Below are 22,413 nucleotides of genomic sequence, written 5' to 3' on the forward strand. Positions count from 1 at the left end.
CAGCCCCGTACAGTAATGTCACTAGTGACCCCCAGCAGCCCAGGTACAGCCCGCAGCCCCGTACAGTAATGTCACTAGTGACCCCCAGCAGCCCAGGCACAGCCCGCAGCCCTGTACAGTAATGTCACTAGTGACCCCCAGCAGCCCAGGTACAGCCCGCAGCCCCGTACAGTAATGTCACTAGTGACCCCCCAGCAGCCCAGGTACTGCCGGCAGCCCCGTACAGTAATGTCACTAGTGACCCCCAGCAGCCCAGGTACAGCCCGCAGCCCCGTAGAGTAGTAATGTCACTAGTGACCCCCCAGCAGCGCAGGAACAGCCCGCAGTCCTGTACAGTAATGTCACTAGTGACCCCCAGCAGCCCAGGTACAGCCCGAAGCCCCGTACAGTAATGTCACTAGTGACCCCCAGCTGCCCAGGTACAGCCTGCAGCCCCCTACAGTAATGTCACTAGTGACCCCCAGCTGCCAAGGTACAGCCCGCAGCTCGGTACAGTAATGTCACTAGTGACCCCCAGCTGCCCAGGTACAGCCCGCAGCCCCGTACAGTAATGTCACTAGTGACCCCCAGCAGCCCAGGTGCAGCCCCGTACAGTAATGTCACTAGTGACCCCCAGCAGCCCAGGTACAGCCCGCAGCCCCGTACAGTAATGTCATTAGTGACCCCCAGCAGCCCAGGTACAGCCCGCAGCCCCGTACAGTAATGTCACTAGTGACCCCCAGCAGCCCAGGCACAGCCCGCAGCCCCGTACAGTAATGTCATTAGTGACCCCCAGCAGCCCAGGCACAGCCCCGTACAGTAATGTCATTAGTGACCCCCAGCAGCCCAGGTACAGCCCGCAGCCCCGTACAGTAATGTCACTAGTGACCCCCAGCAGCCCAGGTACAGCCCGCAGCCCTGTACAGTAATGTCACTAGTGACCCCCCAGCTGCCCAGGTACAGCCCGCAGCCCTGTACAGTAATGTCACTAGTGACCCCCCAGCAGCCCAGGTACAGCCCGCAGCCCCGTACAGTAATGTCACTAGTGACCCCCAGCAGCCCGGGTACAGCCCGCAGCCCCCTACAGTAATGTCACTAGTGACCCCCAGCAGCCCAGGTACAGCCCGCAGCCCCGTACAGTAATGTCACTAGTGACCCCCAGCAGCCCAGGCACAGCCCGCAGCCCCGTACAGTAATGTCATTAGTGACCCCCAGCAGCCCAGGCACAGCCCGCAGCCCTGTACAGTAATGTCACTAGTGACCCCCAGCAGCCCAGGTACAGCCCACAGCCCCGTACAGTAATGTCACTAGTGACCCCCAGCTGCCCAGGTACAGCCCGCAGCCCCGTACAGTAATGTCACTAGTGACCCCCAGCAGCCCAGGTACAGCCCGCAGCCCCGTTTAGTAATGTCATTACTGACCCCCAGCAGCCCAGGTACAGCCCGCAGCCCCGTACAGTAATGTCACTAGTGACCCCCAGCAGCCCAGGCACAGCCCGCAGCCCCGTACAGTAATGTCACTAGTGACCCCCAGCAGCCCAGGCACAGCCCGCAGCCCCGTACAGTAATGTCATTAGTGACCCCCAGCAGCCAAGGCACAGCCCGCAGCCCCGTACAGTAATGTCATTAGTGACCCCCAGCAGCCCAGGCACAGCCCGCAGCCCTGTACAGTAATGTCACTAGTGACCCCCAGCAGCCCAGGTACAGCCCACAGCCCCGTACAGTAATGTCACTAGTGACCCCCAGCAGCCCAGGTACAGCCCGCAGCCCCGTACAGTAATGTCACTAGTGACCCCCAGCAGCCCAGGTACAGCCCGCAGCCCCGTACAGTAGTAATGTCACTAGTGACCCCCAGCAGCCCAGGTACAGCCCGCAGCCCCGTACAGTAATGTCACTAGTGACCCCCAGCAGCCCAGGTACAGCCCGCAGCCCCGTACAGTAATGTCACTAGTGACCCCCAGCTGCCCAGGTACAGCCTGCAGCCCTGTACAGTAATGTCACTAGTGACCCCCAGCAGCCCAGGTACAGCCCGCAGCCCCGTACAGTAGTAATGTCACTACTGACCCCCCAGCAGCCCAGGTACAGCCCGCAGCCCCGTACAGTAATGTCACTAGTGACCCCCAGCAGCCCAGGTACAGCCCGCAGCCCCGTACAGTAATGTCACTAGTGACCCCCAGCAGCCCAGGTACAGCCCGCAGCCCCGTACAGTAATGTCACTAGTGACCCCCAGCAGCCCAGGCACAGCCCTCAGCCCCGTACAGTAATGTCACTAGTGACCCCCAGCAGCCCAGGCACAGCCCGCAGCCCCGTACAGTAATGTCATTAGTGACCCCCAGCAGCCCAGGCACAGCCCGCAGCCCCGTACAGTAATGTCATTAGTGACCCCCAGCAGCCCAGGCACAGCCCGCAGCCCTGTACAGTAATGTCACTAGTGACCCCCAGCAGCCCAGGTACAGCCCACAGCCCCGTACAGTAATGTCACTAGTGACCCCCAGCAGCCCAGGTACAGCCCGCAGCCCCGTACAGTAATGTCACTAGTGACCCCCAGCAGCCCAGGTACAGCCCGCAGCCCCGTACAGTAGTAATGTCACTAGTGACCCCCAGCAGCCCAGGTACAGCCCGCAGCCCCGTACAGTAATGTCACTAGTGACCCCCAGCAGCCCAGGTACAGCCCGCAGCCCCGTACAGTAATGTCACTAGTGACCCCCAGCTGCCCAGGTACAGCCTGCAGCCCTGTACAGTAATGTCACTAGTGACCCCCAGCAGCCCAGGTACAGCCCGCAGCCCCGTACAGTAGTAATGTCACTAGTGACCCCCCAGCAGCCCAGGTACAGCCCGCAGCCCCGTACAGTAATGTCATTAGTGACCCCCAGCAGCCCAGGCACAGCCCGCAGCCCCGTACAGTAATGTCACTAGTGACCCCCAGCAGCCCAGGTACAGCCCGCAGCCCCGTACAGTAATGTCACTAGTGACCCCCAGCAGCCCAGGTACAGCCCGCAGCCCCGTACAGTAATGTCACTAGTGACCCCCAGCAGCCCAGGTACAGCCCGCAGCCCCGTACAGTAGTAATGTCACTAGTGACCCCCCAGCAGCCCAGGTACAGCCCGCAGTCCTGTAAAGTAATGTCACTAGTGACCCCCAGCAGCCCAGGTACAGCCCGCAGCCCCGTACAGTAATGTCACTAGTGACCCCCAGCAGCCCAGGTACAGCCCGCAGTCCCGTACAGTAATGTCACTAGTGACCCCCAGCAGCCCAGGTACAGCCCGCAGCCCCGTACAGTAATGTCACTAGTGACCCCCAGCAGCCCAGGTACAGCCCGCAGTCCCGTACAGTAATGTCACTAGTGACCCCCAGCAGCCCAGGTACAGCCCGCAGCCCCGTACAGTAATGTCACTAGTGACCCCCAGCAGCCCAGGTACAGCCCGCAGCCCCGTACAGTAATGTCATTAGTGACCCCCAGCAGCCCAGGCACAGCCCGCAGCCCCGTACAGTAATGTCACTAGTGACCCCCAGCAGCCCAGGTACAGCCCGCAGCCCCGTACAGTAATGTCACTAGTGACCCCCAGCTGCCCAGGTACAGCCCGCAGCCCTGTACAGTAATGTCACTAGTGACCCCCAGCAGCCCAGGTACAGCCCGCAGCCCCGTACAGTAGTAATGTCACTAGTGACCCCCCAGCAGCCCAGGTACAGCCCGCAGTCCTGTAAAGTAATGTCACTAGTGACCCCCAGCTGCCCAGGTACAGCCCGCAGTCCTGTAAAGTAATGTCACTAGTGACCCCCAGCAGCCCAGGTACAGCCCGCAGCCCCGTACAGTAATGTCACTAGTGACCCCCAGCAGCCCAGGTACAGCCCGCAGTCCCGTACAGTAATGTCACTAGTGACCCCCAGCAGCCCAGGTACAGCCCGCAGCCCCGTACAGTAATGTCACTAGTGACCCCCCAGCAGCCCAGGTACAGCCCGCAGTCCCGTACAGTAATGTCACTAGTGACCCCCAGCAGCCCAGGTACAGCCCCGTACAGTAATGTCACTAGTGACCCCCAGCAGCCCAGGTACAGCCCGCAGCCCCGTACAGTAATGTCACTAGTGACCCCCCAGCAGCCCAGGTACAGCCCGCAGCCCCGTACAGTAATGTCACTAGTGACCCCCAGCAGCCCAGGTACAGCCCGCAGCCCCGTACAGTAATGTCACTAGTGACCCCCAGCAGCCCAGGTACAGCCCGCAGCCCCGTACAGTAGTAATGTCACTAGTGACCCCCAGCAGCCCAGGTACAGCCCGCAGCCCCGTACAGTAATGTCACTAGTGACCCCCAGCAGCCCAGGTACAGCCCGCAGCCCCGTACAGTAATGTCACTAGTGACCCCCAGCTGCCCAGGTACAGCCTGCAGCCCTGTACAGTAATGTCACTAGTGACCCCCAGCAGCCCAGGTACAGCCCGCAGCCCCGTACAGTAGTAATGTCACTAGTGACCCCCCAGCAGCCCAGGTACAGCCCGCAGCCCCGTACAGTAATGTCATTAGTGACCCCCAGCAGCCCAGGCACAGCCCGCAGTCCTGTAAAGTAATGTCACTAGTGACCCCCAGCTGCCCAGGTACAGCCCGCAGTCCTGTAAAGTAATGTCACTAGTGACCCCCAGCAGCCCAGGTACAGCCCGCAGCCCCGTACAGTAATGTCACTAGTGACCCCCAGCAGCCCAGGTACAGCCCGCAGTCCCGTACAGTAATGTCACTAGTGACCCCCAGCAGCCCAGGTACAGCCCGCAGCCCCGTACAGTAATGTCACTAGTAACCCCCCAGCAGCCCAGGTACAGCCCGCAGTCCCGTACAGTAATGTCACTAGTGACCCCCAGCAGCCCAGGTACAGCCCGCAGCCCCGTACAGTAATGTCACTAGTGACCCCCAGCAGCCCAGGTACAGCCCGCAGCCCCGTACAGTAATGTCACTAGTGACCCCCCAGCAGCCCAGGTACAGCCCGCAACCCCGTACAGTAATGTCACTAGTGACCCCCAGCAGCCCAGGTACAGCCCGCAGCCCCGTACAGTAATGTCACTAGTGACCCCCAGCAGCCCAGGTACAGCCCGCAGCCCCGTACAGTAATGTCACTAGTGACCCCCAGCAGCCCAGGTACAGCCCGCAGCCCCGTACAGTAATGTCACTAGTGACCCCCAGCAGCCCAGGTACAGCCCGCAGCCCGCGCACAATCCACCTTCCTCTACGATTTTCCACACAAAACGACGCAATGTCTGTCAGGTCTTCTTCGCCCAAGACCTTGAGGATTTGGCCGCCGTTCCGGCAACAAGCCGTGTTTGTGAGGGGCCGGGGGTGTGTCACTGTGTAACATGGAGGCTGGTTGGAGATTCATTTCCTCCTCCTTCGGCGCCATTTTGTGTCGGATTCGCTACAGAGAAGCAGGAGCGCCGAGAGGGAGAGAAAAAGGAGGACAGGCGAGAGCGGAAAACGGAGTGTGAGATCCGCCCGGGACCGCCGCCATACACGGGGAGGCTTAGCGCCACCGAGACGGACAGCGACGACGATTTAGCGCTCGTCATTAACTTTCCTGAGCGGGCGGTAAAGACAGCAGGAGCCGCCCGGACCGCGCAGCTCCCGCTGTAGGTAAGCGCCATACTTGTCGCTCATGTGAGGGGAGCCGGGGGGGTCACACCGGGGGTCGGCTGCCGGCTCGGTCTGGGGGCCGGGAGTTTGTTGTTTGTCATGTCTGAGTGTTAAAGATGGCGGAGCTGAAGGTTTCGCGGCCTTGACGGCCCTAGCCCTGGCTAGGAGTAGTGAGCATGGCGCCTGTGAGGGGGGAGGAAAGGGCGGGAAGCTGCTGGCCGCTCCCCCGGTAATCCGCATTAGGGGTTTCTTGCACAGTAGGTGGTCTCTCGGGGGTCCCCGGTGCTGCAGACTGCTTTACATGAGGGGCATTCATTATGGGGGCTGCGGACATGGTGGTCCTGGAAGCAGTGAGGCCGAGATTCTGCTCCTATGCAGACGTGATGTTTGTAGATCCCCGTGTCCGTCCGGAGGCGCCGTCCTTACGTTAATGTTGTAGTTGGGCGGCGTTCACACCTGCGTTAGGGTCAGTTCGGGGTTCCCAAAAATGGAGCAGAAAGAAGGGAAAATAAACCGAATCCCCATTTGTTTTTTTTTTGGTATGGGTTTCAAAATAAAAAAATGAAGAGGCTTCAGTCCCATTAGTTTTTGTTTTTTTTTTAAGCGCAAAACAAAACAAACTGCGCTATTCCCATCCAGAAAAGCAAAACTTAAAACTGACAGAACGGAAGCAAACAAGCCTTTCAGTTGTTGAAACGCCATTGTTTGGGGTAAAATAAGATCATTTTTCTCTGTTTCTGTCCTGTAAAAAGGGAGCGGAGTTGGAAACTGAACTAGATGTGAGGTGCTTTTTATGCCTTCCAACACTTCTGGGAAATTGCGCTCATCCAGCACTTGTTTTCCCACTTTCGGCCTGTGATGGTTGACTGTTATACCATTGAGTATAAGGCCTCCTTCACACGGGCGACAAAGTTGCGCGATTTTTGTAGCATTGCTATGATGCTACAGATCGCATGTATGAGAAGCCCATGGTTTCCTATGGGTTCCTTCACACATGAGATGTTTTCTAGCATGCTACAAAACGACACACAAACCTCGCAGGTCCGGCGATATACCCGCGACATGTGAGGTTTTGTAGCCCATGTTTCTCTATGGAGCCTTCCTCTCTGTTGCATCGCATAGCATGAAAACACGGTTTGCATGCGATGCAATTTTGACAGTAGCAAATGCTATAAAGATGCGTGATTTTGTAGCGTCACATGCGACTTTGTAGCGTTACAAAATCGCGGTATTGCTGCGAGAAAATTGCAGCGATATCGTACGGTGCAGCGATGCAATATCGCTGTGATTTTTTTTCGCTGCGATGTGGCGTCGCCCATGTGAAGGAGGCCTGAGGGTATCTTGACGTCACCGGAAGTAGAGGTGGTGTGAAGATACAGGGGGTTTGACGGTGCGATGACGCCCCCTTTTTGTGATTGGCTGCATGGCATTCTGCCTTAGTTCGAACTCACAGGTCCTGCCTCTGGCCCCGATGTCACAGTAGCTGACGCGCCAGCAGTGATGAAGCGGATGTCCTCCGCTGCCTTGTAGCGGGGCTGCTGTCACTCTCCCTGCCGCCCCTTGGTAATGCTTACAGCTGCTGGTCGTCTGCGCTGCTGACAGCTCCTGCCGCCGCTGTCGCCTCGGATTGATTGTATGGGCGCCACTGTCAATCTGCCTGGTGGACCTTCCTCCTCCATATAGCTCCTGCCGTTAGCCGCACTGCTGACAGATCCTGCTCCAGCTGCCGATGTTAGCTCCACTTGGTAGTAGTGGGGCTGCTGTCACTCTCCATGCTGGCACATCCTCCTCCTCCTTACAGCTACTGCCGGTGCACAGGCTAATTACAGCTCCTGCCGGTGATTTTACCTCCGCTTGCTAGTAGGGGTGGGCGCTGTCAGTATCCCTACCGACCGTTCCTCCTGCTGACAGCTAAAGCTGGGGGCAGCGCTACTGACAGCTCCTGGCTTTGCTGTAACAGTAGGCATCGGCGCCCTCCCAGCAGTGTTGAAGTTCAGCGCCTACACTCACTGGGACAAGAAGCAGGCCCTGTGAGTAGGAGGAAGCCATAATTGCTGTGCAGCCAATCAAAAAAAAGGGAGCGTCACCGCCCTGTCAAACCCCGTGTCTGGACGCCACCTCTACTTGTGGTGGCGTCAAGATACACTAATACCCCCCTTTAAAAACAATTCGAGGAAAAAAAGGACCTGCAGACCTTTTTGTATCTCACTGCATCACTCTGAGAAGAAAAAACACATGTGTATGACTCCAAAAAATGGGGTTCATATTCGAGCACCTCTCGCCGTCTGAAACTTGCACCAGATTCATGGTCATGCATCCTTAGGCCGCCTGCAGATGAGCGGGTCGGATCCGGCTGTTTGATGTGCCGGCTTGACCGGCAGCCGGCGCATGCGCAGACCGGAGCCGGTGGCAGGTGAGTGACATTTCTGCGAACCCCGCACAGAAATAGAGCACGCCGCAATTTGTTTGCTGCGCGATATTTCACGCGGCCAAATGGCGGCCGTCTGCATAGGAAATTCCGTTCGTGTGCAGGGGGCCTTAGGCTGCTCTCACACCTGCGTTAAGGTCAGTTGAGGGTTTCTTTGTTTGCTCTGGTTTTGGAGGAGAGAAGCGAAAATAAAACAGAATTTTTTTCCCCCCGTCTATTAATGGGGTTTAAAATTAAAAAAAAAAAAAAAACAGTTTGCCTTCGTTCTTACAGGTCTCCATTTTTTTTTCTTGGACAGAAAAATAACATAGACTGTGCTTTTTCTTTTCCCCGTCCAAAAAACCCCATAAACCTGACAGAATGATAGCAAACTGAAGCGCTTCCTTCTGCTTTGTGTGTGGTGCTGGTCTTTCTTGCTTTCCTTCTTATATCTTTTGAAATAAAAATGGATATAAAAATACTTTCTTCTCCACTGATTTCAGTTTCTCTCTCCTCCAAAAATGGAGCAGAGATTGAATCCCAGAACTGACCCTAAGGCCTCATGATCACGACCGTCCTGAGATACGCCCACGGATTTACGCTGTGGGAGTACTGTGTTGGTAAACAAAACGCTCCTGCTGGTGATCGCGGAAAAACCTATGTTTTTCCGTGGTCTCCATTAATACTATATTAATGGAGAGCTCCAGTAGCGGAAAATAGAACATGCCGCGATTTATTTCCAGCTGTGGAAATCCGTGGTAAAATTCCGCACGTCGGCGTTGGCTGGCAGAAAAGCTATTCGGTTCAGTAGAACCTAATGTCTGCGGGAAATGCGGCAGATATCCGTCCGTTGGCATTAGCCCTAACGCAGGGCTGAGAGCCGCCTCACATGCCTCTTTGCTGCTGTTGGTCGTGGGATTTCACAGGTGAAACATTTCAAATGTTTCCCCATTTAAAACCTGTGTGACCCGCGATATAATTGCATGCAGTTCTCATACACCTTTTAATGTGGTTCTCAAGCACGGCGTGTGAATGTACTCTGCGGGCGGCTTTCATAGTGTAAGATGACACTATTGCAAGATGCTGCATGTCTGAAAGGAGGTGTCACACCATGGTTCACATGAAAGGTAATCCTGGCAGAACCTTTTACAATGGACCATAGATCGGAATAATTAGAGGGGTATTCGGAAAGGTGGTGTAGTATTCCTTTTGTACACCACTTCATGGTTAGACAACTTTAAAAGCAGATTATCTTTTATAACTTAATGTGTTGCTTTAAGGCCCATTTAGACACAATGATAATCGCTCAAAAGATGTCGCTCAAGGACTTTTGAGCGATCATCGTTGTCTTTTACAGCTCAAGATGATCGCTTAAAGGGGTTGTCTCGCGAAAGCAAGTGGGGTTATATACTTCTGTATGGCCATATTAATGCACTTTGTAATATACATCGTGCATTAAATATGAGCCATACAGAAGTTATTCACTTACCTTCCCTGCGCTGGCGTCTCCATGGCTCTGTCTAACTTCAGCGTCTAATCGCCCGATTAGGCGCGCTTGCGCAGAAGGGTCTTCTGCCATCGGGTCTGTTCGACAGCAGCGGCGTTCTGGCTCCGCCCCCTTGTACGTGTCATCGTGTAGCTCCGCCCCGTGTGCCGATTCCAGCCAATCAGGAGGCTGGAATCGGCACTCGTGACGGAGCGGAGCTACGCAATGACGCGTAGAGGGGGGCGGAGCCAGAACGCCGCTGCTGCCGAACAGACCCGATGGCAGAAGACCCTTCTGCGCAAGCGCGTCTAATCGGGCGATTAGACGCTGAAGTTAGACGGAGCCATGGAGACGGGCGAAGCCGGGTATATCAGCTAGTACATACGTATGAACAGGCACAGATCAGGTGTGATTAATGTGCACTTAAAATGATACCACTACAAGATGGGTAGAGGCATAAATACAATGATGGCCCGTTGATAAGGGATGTGAAAGTTGTCTAGTCTGTTTGTGTTAGGGGGTCACCAGCATGTTATCTCTGCTACAGATTTTTCATATTGTCCACTGGTGTAGACATTCACAAGAAATTCGTACTCCCAAATTTTTCTGTGACGTAGAGATTTGAAATTGCCTTTTTTAATAACTACCGTGTGTTCTATGTTGTGTCCGTAGCTAGAGATATCTTCCGCCACAGGTAATTTTGTCGTTCTCTCTTTAACCCCTTAATGACCAGGGTGTTTTGTACCTTAAAGAACAGACACTTTTTAGGGATTTTAACCATGTGGTAGTTTTACTGCCCTACTGTATTTTTTTTTGGCCTTCAGCCAAATTATTTTTGCTGTGTTTTTTTTTTTTTTGTTTGTTTTGTCTTTTTCCGTGACACATAGGGCTATTTTTTAAATATTTTTTTCACGGACACTCTTCCCCTTTTTTATTAGGGGTAAAAAGCTTGAATTTTTTTTTATTGAGCATTTATAGTTTTTGGTTTTTTGTAATTAGTATATTTACACTAAAACAAAGTATGGGACCAGGTTCCTCATTGTTTTTCGGACGTTTTGATATATGGTATGTATGGTTTTAGTTTACAGGTCGCATGCGGCGACTGTTTTGGTTGGCGTCGGCTTTGGGTTATTTTCTTATGTCTATGTTGCTGTATTCTGTAATTTTTATTTACTGATGTATATAATTATGTTTTCTACTATCTATGTTCCCCATGATGTCATATAAGACCTTCTAGGGGACATTCACATGGTTCTTACTTGACGCTTTTCCACTGTAGCGGGGGCATCCATAGGAGCCCCAGTTACAGGAAAAAACATCCCCTGTAGTGACAATAGTCACTGGCAGAGGTGATCAGGGTCTTCTGGGACCCTGTAGCTCTTCTGTAGCAGGGTCATGTGAAGTTAAAAAAAAAAAAAAAGAACCCTTCTGCCCCCCTCCACGGGTTATCTGCTGTTGCTAACAGCTGACAACCTGTCCTGCCTCTGATTGCAGGGACAGGAGGCTTAAACCTCTGCTGTAATTTTACATACAGCTGGGCTTAAAGCCTGGGACCAGGTGCTATATATTTACTGTACCTGGTTTTAAACGGGTTGTGTGGTGGTGCCACCTCATCCTTGCTTTAAGTTTTTGCTCTGCTTCCCCAACATAGAGACCCCCAATAGGACATTTACTGCACCTGATCAGGTACATAAAAATCTAAACCTGTTGGATTTTTGATTGCCGAATGCACTTAACTTGGCCAGCATAGACATCGATGGAAGTCGTGTGACTCACTTGTGACGTATCTGTAATTTTGCAAAACAGTAAAATCACAGCTGCTAAATAGTTGTGCAACAGCGAACCGCAGCCAAATCTCTCACATTTTTTATTTCATGGCTTGTTAGAGACTTGATGTTAAACAACCAAAATCACCAAGCAGCCCTAGCCTAAATGTGGGAATAGTCAGCAAACTTATTAAATGGTAGATCCTTAGAGGGGTCGTGCCAGAAGATAAGGGTATCATCTACCCACAGGATAGGGAATAACTGATCGGTGGGGGTTTGACCGCTGGGATCCTGACTAATACTGAGGGTCCTGAAGATCAATGTGTGAATGGAACTTCGCTCCATTAATTGCACTGACTGCTTCAGAGATTGCTGAGCGCCTGGCACTGTGGAAGAAATGGATTAGCAGTGTGCATGTGTGTTCCCTGCTCCATTTGTGTGGGGACCCCTGACGGTCATAAAGTTATCCCGTGGATTGGGAATAACTTTAGAATGTATAACCCTTTAAAAATTAGTGAGCTCCCATTATGTGACGAGACGGCTGCGGTATTGTACAGTGTTGGATGTAAAGCTGTCTTTTAATGTGGATTACTAGAGTAAGCTCTGTGCAGCCTTTGAACCAGCAAAGAATGCTGGGAAATGTCCGCTTTGGATCATGCAGCTTTGTGAATGTAACGGAGAACTGGTTCAGTTTTATGATTTTATAATGTTGGTCAACTTTTTATGTAGAATTAGTCTAACTCTTAATATAGGAAGTTTAACATGGCCATAATGGTGATTAAGACCGCCCAACCAAATGTAGTAGCCAGGGTTGTTGTCCACGGTCAATTTATCAGAAATGATAAAATATTAAATGAGATGTTTGACTTTGTCTAAGGGTATCTTTACACGGGACGACATAAGCGCTTAAATGCCCTACAGCCATCCCACCGTCTACCACACGACTATTTCTCCTATGTGTTACATTAAAGTGAATGGTGGAGGGGCAGCGTGGGATTGTTGCAGCCGCCCGCCTCCATTCACAGTAACCAGGATTTGCTCAAACATTGAGCGGCTCCTGTTTACACGGCCCAACAGTCACTAAGTTTTTAGTATTGATAAACGCCAAGCGACTTCCAACAAGTGAGCACTTTCTAGCTCAGTACCCTGTTGTGGCTGCATGTACATGGGCCGATTATCGCCCAAATTCGATGTTTCCAGCGAGAATTCGGTTTATGAGGTACCTTTACGCGAGGCGATTAAGGCTGAATGCACGTGGCTGGGTCTGATTCCAACTGCAAGATCTCGCAGTGGAATCAGACCCTGTGACCACCGCGTACCTGTCAGATGTCGTCTTTTATGTGCTGGCTGGCGCGCTGCCACACATGTGCAGTGTGAGAGTGACACATCGCCGGTGATGCAGATCCGCAGTAAATCGCCGTGAGACGGACGGCTTCCATTGTCTGCAATAGTGCGAGGCTCGGACTAGAGTAGGACATGCTGCGATTTCTCTCCCTTCTCTCTCTCATCACAGTTAATTTCCGCTCATGGGCATTGAAAAGCATTTTGCATAGTATATCTATAGGCAGTATTTGCTGCGGGATCCAGAGGCGACCGCCCGCCCTGGATCCTGCAGTGCATACACGCCCGTGGCCATTGGGCCTTTAGTCTGTGAGTATAGCTCTTCTGTGGCTTTTTTGATGTGCTTGTTAATTGCGGTTCAGAATCGCTGTTAGTAAACCGCATGCCTTTTGCTGCAGAACGTTGTGGCCCTGCAACACGACTGTCTGCTGATAGGTGAAGGGCGGGATTTCAATGTGTTTCACCTGTAGAAACCAATTGGCAGAAAACGGCGGCATTTTGTAGTAAGACACATGCGGTTTTCCAACAGTGTATTGGCATTTTTGACGTGCGTTAATTGCACATCTGAATGCTACAAGTGCTATGTGGTAATGCAGCCTAAACGCTCATTTACATGACCGTGTGCGTAAAACCCCGCCTGCCCTGTGTGAGCCGACTATTGCCGCATGTGACAGGGAGTGCACTGAGCATGATGGAGTATCATGCGCACGCCGTCATGCGCAGTGTGACTTGTCATGTTTGTTTTTTTTTTTAATTCCCTGCTCTGACTTGTAGTGGCATGGCGTTGCATATGTATCGTTACCCATACGCAATGTATAGTGTGTAGACTGTGTTGCATATGCTACCCATACAAAAGTATTGGGCTGTCCCTGCATGGTTCTCGGTGAAATAGAGCATACAGCAATCCTTTTCTACACGCAGTGTTTACACGCCAATGAAAATTAATGTACACAATATGTGGTGCAATCAGTCGTGTGAATGAGCCCCAAGTTATGTTATAATATATGCCTCATGTGCATCAAGTCTTTACATCTGTACCAGCCTGAAGTTTTTAAAAGTTCCCGCTAATCCTGAACTAGGTTGTGAAGATCTACTTGGAGGTCTTGGGTCACTCACACACGTGTTCAGAAAACGCCACTCGAAATCGCAGTGTTTTGACTGCGATTTTCTTTTGGCGGTGATTTTGTCAGTGTTTGACAGCGCTTTTAATGCGTCCCATCATTGTGATGGGTGATGAGATGCGTTAAAATAAAACAGACAGCGCTGGAAAAACCGCGGCGTTAGGAACATTGCATTCGAGCGCATGTCTGCGAGGCCCCATTGAAATCAATGCCGGCACTGTACTGTGGTTAGTGTGGCGCTTGAACACCACGCTACTCGCGTAAAACACACTCTGTGTGAGTGGCCTTATTTGTCTTGTAGATATAATCTATGTTCAAACAGTTTTCTGCCCCTTGTATAAGCAGCAGTGCTACCTAAAGGGGTTGGCCCACAAAAATATTATTTATAGTTTAATCCAACTTACAATTATAAACCTTTTTGGCATTAACACTTTCTAAAAATACGTCTGCAGATATTCCAGAAATCATGGTAGAATAGTGCTGTCTGCTGTTTCTATTGTGTCACTCTTAAGATGGTCGTTCAAGGCCTTCTTAGGCTGGGCTCACACAGGCGGATTTGAATTGCAGATTTCCGTGATCGCTGTCCGTGAGGGAGATCCGAGGTGAAAAGCAGGCATTGAAAAGCAAGCATTTTCGCTTTTTGATTCTCTCTTGCGGATACGAATTGCGGATTCCGCAAGCAGAAGAAAAATTGCAGCATTTGGCATTCATGTGGGTGGCCTCCATTACTGTCAATGCAGTAATACAATTAGTCGCCAAACGCAGTGTCAGCTGGAGTCCGGTCCGTGCGAGCCCAGCCGTAGGCTCAATTAACGTCTGCATTAGGGCTTCAGTCGTTCGATTCGTCTGCTCAATTTTTGGAGCAAAGAAACAGAATTAAAACAAAACTAAACAGATTTTTTTTTTCCCTGTTGATTTTCCAATTTTTTTTTTTTTTTTAAATACCCCATTGAGAACAATTAAGGAAAAACTATTGTTTTAATTCTGTTTCTCTACTCCAAAAACTGACCAACGAAACTGAATTATGACTTAAGCCCTTTAGGGCCATTTATATGGGATGATTATTGCGCAAAATTCATTTGAACGATAATGGTTGTCTAAAACCAAAGCGCTCGTGCACCACTCGTTTACTTCTCGTTTGGTGCTTCGTTTCAAACAGCGTAAAAATCCTCGCTGATTCTTTCCTCGCTGCGTCTAAATGCTTCCCGCTCTGCGCCTCACATACAATGAAGTGAGAAGTCGGCAACACTTCACTGTATTCTCTGCTTGTCCAAACGCTCTGTACGAGTGTTGACATCTAGAGGTGACAGCAGTGGTTGATCTGAAGTCCCTGTGTAAGGGTAAATGCAGGCGGAAGAGTCGGATTTCGACTGCGAGAATTCTCACAGCAGGATGCAACCCATGACCCGCGGCTTACCTGGCCGGCGTCTTCTCTCTGTGGATGTGCTGGCTGGTGCACATGCGCAGTGCAGAGCCGGCGCATCCGTACGAGGCCCACACAGAAATGGGACATGCTGCGATTGTTACCACGCGAGTTTTCATGAGGTCAAATTGCGGCTGTCTGCATAGGATTGCATAAACTAATGCAATCCTATGGCAGCGTGCAACGGTGAAAATTCTCCATGAAATCTCACCACGGAATTTCTGCCTATGTGTGTTCTGCCTAAAGGAAGCATTACAGAGGACAACTGTTGGACATGCCTGGTAGCCATCCCACCACAGATGGCTCCTGTACTTTTACACCGGAGCAATTAACGCCCAGTGAATGCAGGTGGACAACAGCCTGTTTACACGGTACCATGCAGCGGCAGACCAACATTGACTAATTGTTTTTTTTCACTGCATACGTTCACGCAGCACAATTATTGTGCAAATTGCTCAATCTAGCAAGCAATTTGCACGATAATTATAAAAGGTGCTTCATTCTCGGTCTCTCCTCTCTCCCTGCTCCACTGGGTATGTGGAGGGATCCCTGGTGGGATGAACGGCTGCTTTTGTTATGTCCGACAACATGCAGACCAAGTAATGAGGGGGCGAGACTGTTAATGCAGAGAAGCCAGACTGTGTGCCCACCTGACCACCATGGAACATTTATTGAGGTGGAGCAGCACAGAAAGGCTCTTCAATGGCAACAGCAGGTTGGCGCTACTCTAACAGTATTCCTGGATTATCATGTGGCCTCATGGTCAAGTAGAAGTATTATGTGAAGTTTTTACTGTGGCTGCTAGTGTGCTGATGCTTGTCAGCATCATGGTTAGATGGTGAGTGTTATTGACAGCTCTCTTGTATTGATGAAAGCTTATAAAGTAGGATGGAGACAGTGTACACATAGCTATATATGTATTTTTCTCTCTCGCTCTTAGGTTTCAGGCGAGGGGCTTTACTTCATCACTTCTGGAGACTTGTTAAGGGCTCATTCACACGGCCATATGCCATGTATTTTATTGGTGGGGGGGGGGGGGGGCGGATTTCCCGCTGTCTTAGCAGCATTGCATATTAAAGGGTGCATATATGCAATGTATTGCATATGTTCAGTGATGTACAGTATATACACCCATGGAGAATAGGGCTGCCGCATGCAAGTAACATGCTGCATTCTTTTTTTTGTTTGTTTGTTTTTAAACGCTGATTTTTATGCGGCTCCTCAGCAGACTTCACACCTTCAATTGAAAGGGTGAAATCTGCCTTGGATCCACATTAACCCCTTCACGCTATAAGACATACATTTACGTTCTGTAGCGTCGGGGTATGTATGAAGAAGGATCGCTGAGCAATCTCACTTCATGCAGCATGGGTGCTGGCTGTTTCTTACTGCCAACACCTTGCTGCAACAGCTCCAATCAGCTGTACTGCTGATTAGAACTGTTAACCCTTTAAATGCCTCTTTAAATTCTGACAGTGACCTTTATATCCCCCGAACGATTTCTGCGGATTTATGATGCAGCTTTCGAGGCAGAACCTACTCAGAAAATTCCTTGTAGGATTCAGTCATGTTAGTGTACCTTAAAGGGGTTGTCTCGCGAAATCAAGTGGGGTTATACACTTCCGTATGGCCATATTAATGCACTTTGTAATATACATTGTGCATTAAATATGAGCCATACAGAAGTTATTCACTTACCTGCTCCGTTGCTAGCGTCCCCGTCGCCATGGTTCCGTCTAATTTTGGTGTCTTCTTGCTTTTTTACACGCGCTTGCGCTGTGCGGCCTTCTCCCTTCGGCTCCGCTCGGCAGCATTGGCGTTTTGGCTCCGCCCCCTTGTATGCGTCATCGCGTAGCTCCGCCCCATGCCGTGTGCCGGTTCCAACCTCCTGATTGGCTGGAATCGACACGTGACGGGGCGGAGCTACGCGATGATGTGTGCAAGGGGGCGGAGCCAAAACGCCAATGCTGCCGAGCAGAGCCGAAGGGAGAAGACCGCACAGCGCAAGCGCGTCTAAAAAAGCAAGAAGACACCGAAATTAGACGGAGCCATGGAGACGGGGACGCTAGCAACGGAGCAGGTAAGTGAATAACTTCTGTATGGCTCATAATTAATGCACAATGTCTATTACAAAGTGCATTAATATGGCCATACAGAAGTGTATAACCCCACTTGACTTCGCGAGACAACCCCTTTAAGGCCCCTTTCACATGAGAGCATGCATATTTGCGTGCGCTGCAGGCCAACTTTTTTTGCACACTGAACAAGGCTTTTTTTTCTGTGCGCATATTAGTGTATTTTACTGTACTTTTCCCTTCTGCAGGGCACTTTAATTTGCGTTCAGCAAACATGCACTGATTGAAATGTACTAATTAGTCCAAGTTCCAGATCTTTTTTCATTGGAATATGCAGTGTATCATCACATCTTGCATATTGAGCGCACATTTGCAGATCCATCATTAACTTGTATGGGCATACTTGGCGCAAAAATGCGCACAAAAGTAGAGCATGCTGCGTTTTTTCCCCCCTCCGTGGTCGAAATGTGTGCGCGAAATACGGAAGTGCGAACAAACCCATTGAAATCAATGGGTTCTATCCTGTGTGTATCGCACACAAAACAGTCGATAAATCGCGACGTTTTACAGACACCATGTGTGAGTGACCTCAGTGTCTGACTCGTCTATAATAATTAGCAATATATTTACTGTAGTAAAATGCTAACATCAGGCTAAAAGATATTTTCCAAACGTCAAAACGTTGGTGGCAATGGGAAAGAGAAAATATATTTAGGCTGCCTATCCACGGGCATTGCAGTATTTAGCGGCGGAGGTCCACCGCGGGAGCCGGCAGATGGATCTCTGCTGTCAGCCTATCTGGCCTAACAGGCTGACCTCTGAGTCGCGGCAAATCGCAGCATGCCGTGATTTGCTGGCCACGAGCGGAGAATCGCAATGATTCTCCGCTTGTGGACAGGGGGCTGCGCTCCCCATAGCAACGCTATAGAGAGCGTTCCCTGCGGCGGGGGCCCAAAATATGACATCTGTGGTGCCAGAGGACCTGGTACTGTCACAAGTTATATGATGTGGCACTGGGAGTATATCAATTAGTTTGGGGTGTGGGGGTTGGTTTAAAAATAAATTATAACCCACCCCCCCCCCCCCCCCCATAACATATAAGAATATAAAGCCAGCTGAACTGGGGTGGGGTCTTCAACTTGTACTATCCCAGGCTGTGTGGTAGACAGAGAATCAAACTTGATCTTGTTTTGAAGTTAAGATTCTTGTAATCTCTCTTAGGCTGGCTTCACACGGCCAAGAAAATTGTGTGAGCTTTGTGCATTGCGACACGCACAAATATGAACCCCATTGTTTTGAATGGGGTCATACACATGAGTGATATTTTCCCGGATGGCACCAGGAAACAAATCGTGGCATGTTCAATCTGGTCACATGATCTCACCTCGGAGCTCCATTGTTTTCAATGGGTCCAGTAGCAGCAGCGCCAGCCGTATTGAAAGCAATGGCAGAAACTCTGTGATCCTCTGTCATGGCTGTGACAGCCGTGCCGGAGGATCCCTGCATCCCCATAGTGATGCGAGGCTATTTTCCCATGGAAACGTCTCGCATCCACCAGGACTTCACATGTTGGGAAGTGCATTATGGGGGCGGGATTCATGTCCCCATATTGCGCTTGCGTATGTAAAGTTAGCTTTGCACTTTGTTTCAAACACCGCACTAGAAATACAGGAAGCGAAAATTTGCAGCATGCACTATCTTGGCACATATTATGCGCGAAAACGTGCCACAGCAAGTACCCATGTCATTGCATATTTGCTACGTGCTGGTGTTCAGCTCAGTTTGGCGGTGTGAGTGGCCCAAGAGCCTGTACAAACGCATCCAAGAGTAAGGGCTGCAGATGTATGCAGCTCTCCTTTTATCTCCCACTTCTCTATCTCAGGCTGTGCTGATGGGAGCTGTAAAACAAAACCAGGATCTAATGCCTGGTTGAGACTCAACGATTCTCACTCAAAAGACCTCTTTTGAGCAATAATCGTTGTGTGCATTTACAGGGCAAGGTGATCACTTTGCGCTTTGAGCGCGGTATACAGGAGACAACTGGAGCGTTGTCTTCTGTATAGTCATGTGTTCACGAAGCGCACGGCCGTCATACAGCTGAGCGCTCTGAGTGGGGTATGCAGAAGACAAGCGGGGCCGCTTGTCTTCTGCATCCAGCTGTTCTCTTCTCGGAGCGCTCAGCTCTTATACAGCTAAGCGCTCCGAGCGGGGTATGCAGAACACAGTTGGACCGCTGTGTTCTTCATACCCCGGCTGTTTTCACGGAGCGAGATGCCAGCTGGAACCATAGTATCAGTGGTATTCTGCTGTGAATTCCTGATAAGGCTGATCGTTCTCTTTCAGTATGCTGAAAAAGAACGATCAGCGACTCGTTAATGAAAACTACACAATGTCAGTTCAGTTAGACCCAACGATTCTTGCTCAAAAGACGGCTTTGAGCGATTTTTGAGCACGAATCGTTGTTTAAACCAGCCTTAACATTCTTGGCTTAAAAGCCTAAAATTTGTGCTCTAACTGCCCTACAGCTAGACATAGGTCCTGGCTACTAACGACTATCTCAAATATCCTTGGTTACTGAAAGTTCCTCCTTTTAAGGCCTCATGTCCATGGGTAAAATCAGGCCAGCGTGGATTTCTGCTGCAATTTCTGCTGTGGATGCACTATAATTGTCTTTTTTTTTTTTTCATGCAGGAGATCAATTGAGATATGAGCTCCCGCATGCGTGATCCGAGTTGAAATGGAGCATGCCGCCTTTTTTTCCTCACGCGTGAAATCTTCAAATCACTTAAAATGCCATCCGCGGCTATTTAATTAACCGCGAATGGTCAATGCATTCCTATGGGAAGCGGATTTGCGGTTTTTTCCCCCCACGTGGATTTGCTAAATATAATTTCCCTGTGGACATGAGCCCTAAGGACGTATGAGATTAGTCCTTGGCAGCGAAAAGGTTAAAGGACACACACTATTCCCAATGGATGTCTCTTTCCTATACACAGAATATTTGATAAGTATCTGACTTGGTGCTCCCACTTGTTTGGCCTGCCACCAATCACTAAAATGGGTGTCCCATGCCCCCTGTTTTTCCACTTGCAGTGTGGAGCTCCATTTAATGTCTATGGGATTGACGAAAATGGCCAAGTATATTGCTTCCTCTATCTCCTTTAACTTGTTCCCAATCACTTCCATGTTTAGGTTTATTCCATTCCCTCTAATGACATTGCTTTTCTTCAAGTAATATTTAAGTAATTTTAAAATCTCTTGTTCCACAGGTTACAATGACCAACGAAGAACCACTTCCGAAAAAGGTTTGTCAAAAATGTTTAACTGTTGCATTGTGTCTCTATATTTTTTTTTTTTTTTGTACTAAATTTCATACTGTGCATTTGACTTTGTGCAGGTTCGCCTTAGTGAAGCAGATTTCAAAGTCTTGCCAAGGGAAGAACTCCTTCAAAGGTAAACCATAACATAGTGTGATAATTCAATAATAATCTTTATTTATATAGCGCCAGCATATTCCGCAGTGCTTACAAGATAAGGGAAATAAAAACAAGACCACGGTTACATGAAGTAATCAATTGATGGAAACAGTAAGACCGCCTGCAGACGAGTGGGTCCGATCCGGCAGCGAGAATTCTCGCCGCGGGACCCGACCCGAGCGCCTGCAGAGACGAGCGCGTACTCACCCGCGCCCGGCGGCCCCAGCTCTTTCATGTGCCGGCAGCCGGCGCATGCGCAGACCAGAGGCGGCGGCCGGGTGAGTGACGTTTCTGCGAGCCCCGCACAAAAATAGGACATGCTGCGGTTTGTTTGCCGCGCGAGATTTCGCGCGGCCGTCTGCATAGGAGTGCATATTGTAATGCACTCCTATGCAGGCTTTCAGTGGGGGAAATCCCGCCGCGGGATTTCCACCCGTGTGCAGGCGGCCTAAGGGTGAGGGTTCTGGTCAAACGAGCTTACATACTAATAATGGGGTGATACAGAAGGTAAAGGGGCTGGAGGTGTGCACAGTATGGAAAGTGAGGGGTGGTATACACATAGACAATAGTCAAATTGGGCCGTATAGTGGCTGAATCGGTATGACTGCAGGTGCCGGCTGAATACGGCTAGCAGGAATTGCAGTCGGTATGACAGGGAGCATGTGATCAGGCGGGTTACAGAGGGGTTTGGTTTAAGGGATACGGTATGTCTCCCTGTAGAGGTGCGTTTTTAGAGCACCAAGCTGAGTGATTGCCTGGAAATTTTTCGTAGTGCTGTTTTGGAGAAGTTTTGGAAGCGGGCATGAGAGGTTCGAATTAAAGGGCTACTTGGTCTGATTTCGTTAGCGGAGCGGAGGGTGCGGGCTGGGTGATGGATTGAGATGAGGGAGGCAATGTAGGTGCACTGCGCTCTGGAGTGCTTTTTGGATGAAGGTAGTGAGTTTAAATTGTATTCTGTAGTTGACGGGTAGCCAGTGCAGTGTATACAAAATGTGTTCTGTTAACTCTAAGGCCGCCTGCAAACGGCCAGACCAGATCTTGCTGTGAGAATTCCCGCAGCGGGATGCGGACCCGTGCCCCTGCAGAGACCTGCGGCTCACCTGCTCCCGGCGTCTTCAGTCTCCTGCTATGCGCCGGCTGCCGGACAGCTGGCGCATGCACAGAGCGGAGCCGGCTCGTCACTACTGACATGCCGCGGTTTGTTTTCTGCGTGTGTTTTCATGCGGACAAATCACGGCTGCGTGCATAGAATTGCGTTTTGTAATGCAATCCTATACAGGCGGGCAGGGTCAGAAATTCTGCGGGAAATTCCGCGGTGGAATTTCTGCCCGTGTGCAAGGGGCCTAATGCGAGTTAGTTTGGGGGCAAAAGTGTATACATTTGCACTCCATTTTTACATGTGACTTAAGTTGTACTAACATGGAAACCAAAATAAATCTTTGTTGCAAGTCGTTCACTCAGGTTGGCAAGATATTTATTCTAAAGGAAATTTTGAGTTAGTTTATGCATTTTGGTCAAACATTTATTATCTTGTTTTAGGTGGAAACAATATGAAGCCTATGTTCAAGCTCTTGAGAACAAATACAGTGATCTGAATTGTAAGTGTATTGCGCAAAATTATTTAAACTTAAATTTTTTTGTTTTTAATATTTATCATTCATCATGTAAGGCTGCTCTCATACCTGTGTTGGGGTCAGTTCAAGGTTTCTGTCTTGCTTGTTTTTGAAGGAGA

At 50.3% G+C, this 22,413-nt stretch overlaps 1 protein-coding gene across 3 annotated transcripts in view; it reads left to right on the forward strand.

Moving 5' to 3' along the window:
- The first annotated feature begins 5,355 nt into the window (after positions 1–5,355).
- The window catches only part of WTAP (WT1 associated protein), a 52,286-nt gene continuing 35,228 nt past the window's right edge, over positions 5,356–22,413 (forward strand). For 2 of the 3 annotated variants that reach the window (XR_010791187.1, XM_066595979.1), the window contains exons 1-4: positions 5,356–5,586; positions 20,475–20,510; positions 20,603–20,658; positions 22,221–22,279. Coding sequence is in view for 2 of the 3 variants with exons in the window: in XM_066595979.1 (XP_066452076.1) it covers positions 20,481–20,510; positions 20,603–20,658; positions 22,221–22,279 (145 nt within the window). In the remaining variant the exon portion in view is untranslated. The remainder of the gene's footprint in view (positions 5,587–20,474; positions 20,511–20,602; positions 20,659–22,220; positions 22,280–22,413) is intronic. The other variant, XM_066595980.1, reaches the window with a different exon arrangement.

Source organism: Eleutherodactylus coqui, chromosome 3, assembly GCF_035609145.1.
Source record: "Eleutherodactylus coqui strain aEleCoq1 chromosome 3, aEleCoq1.hap1, whole genome shotgun sequence".
NCBI classification, from domain to species: Eukaryota; Metazoa; Chordata; class Amphibia; order Anura; family Eleutherodactylidae; genus Eleutherodactylus; species Eleutherodactylus coqui.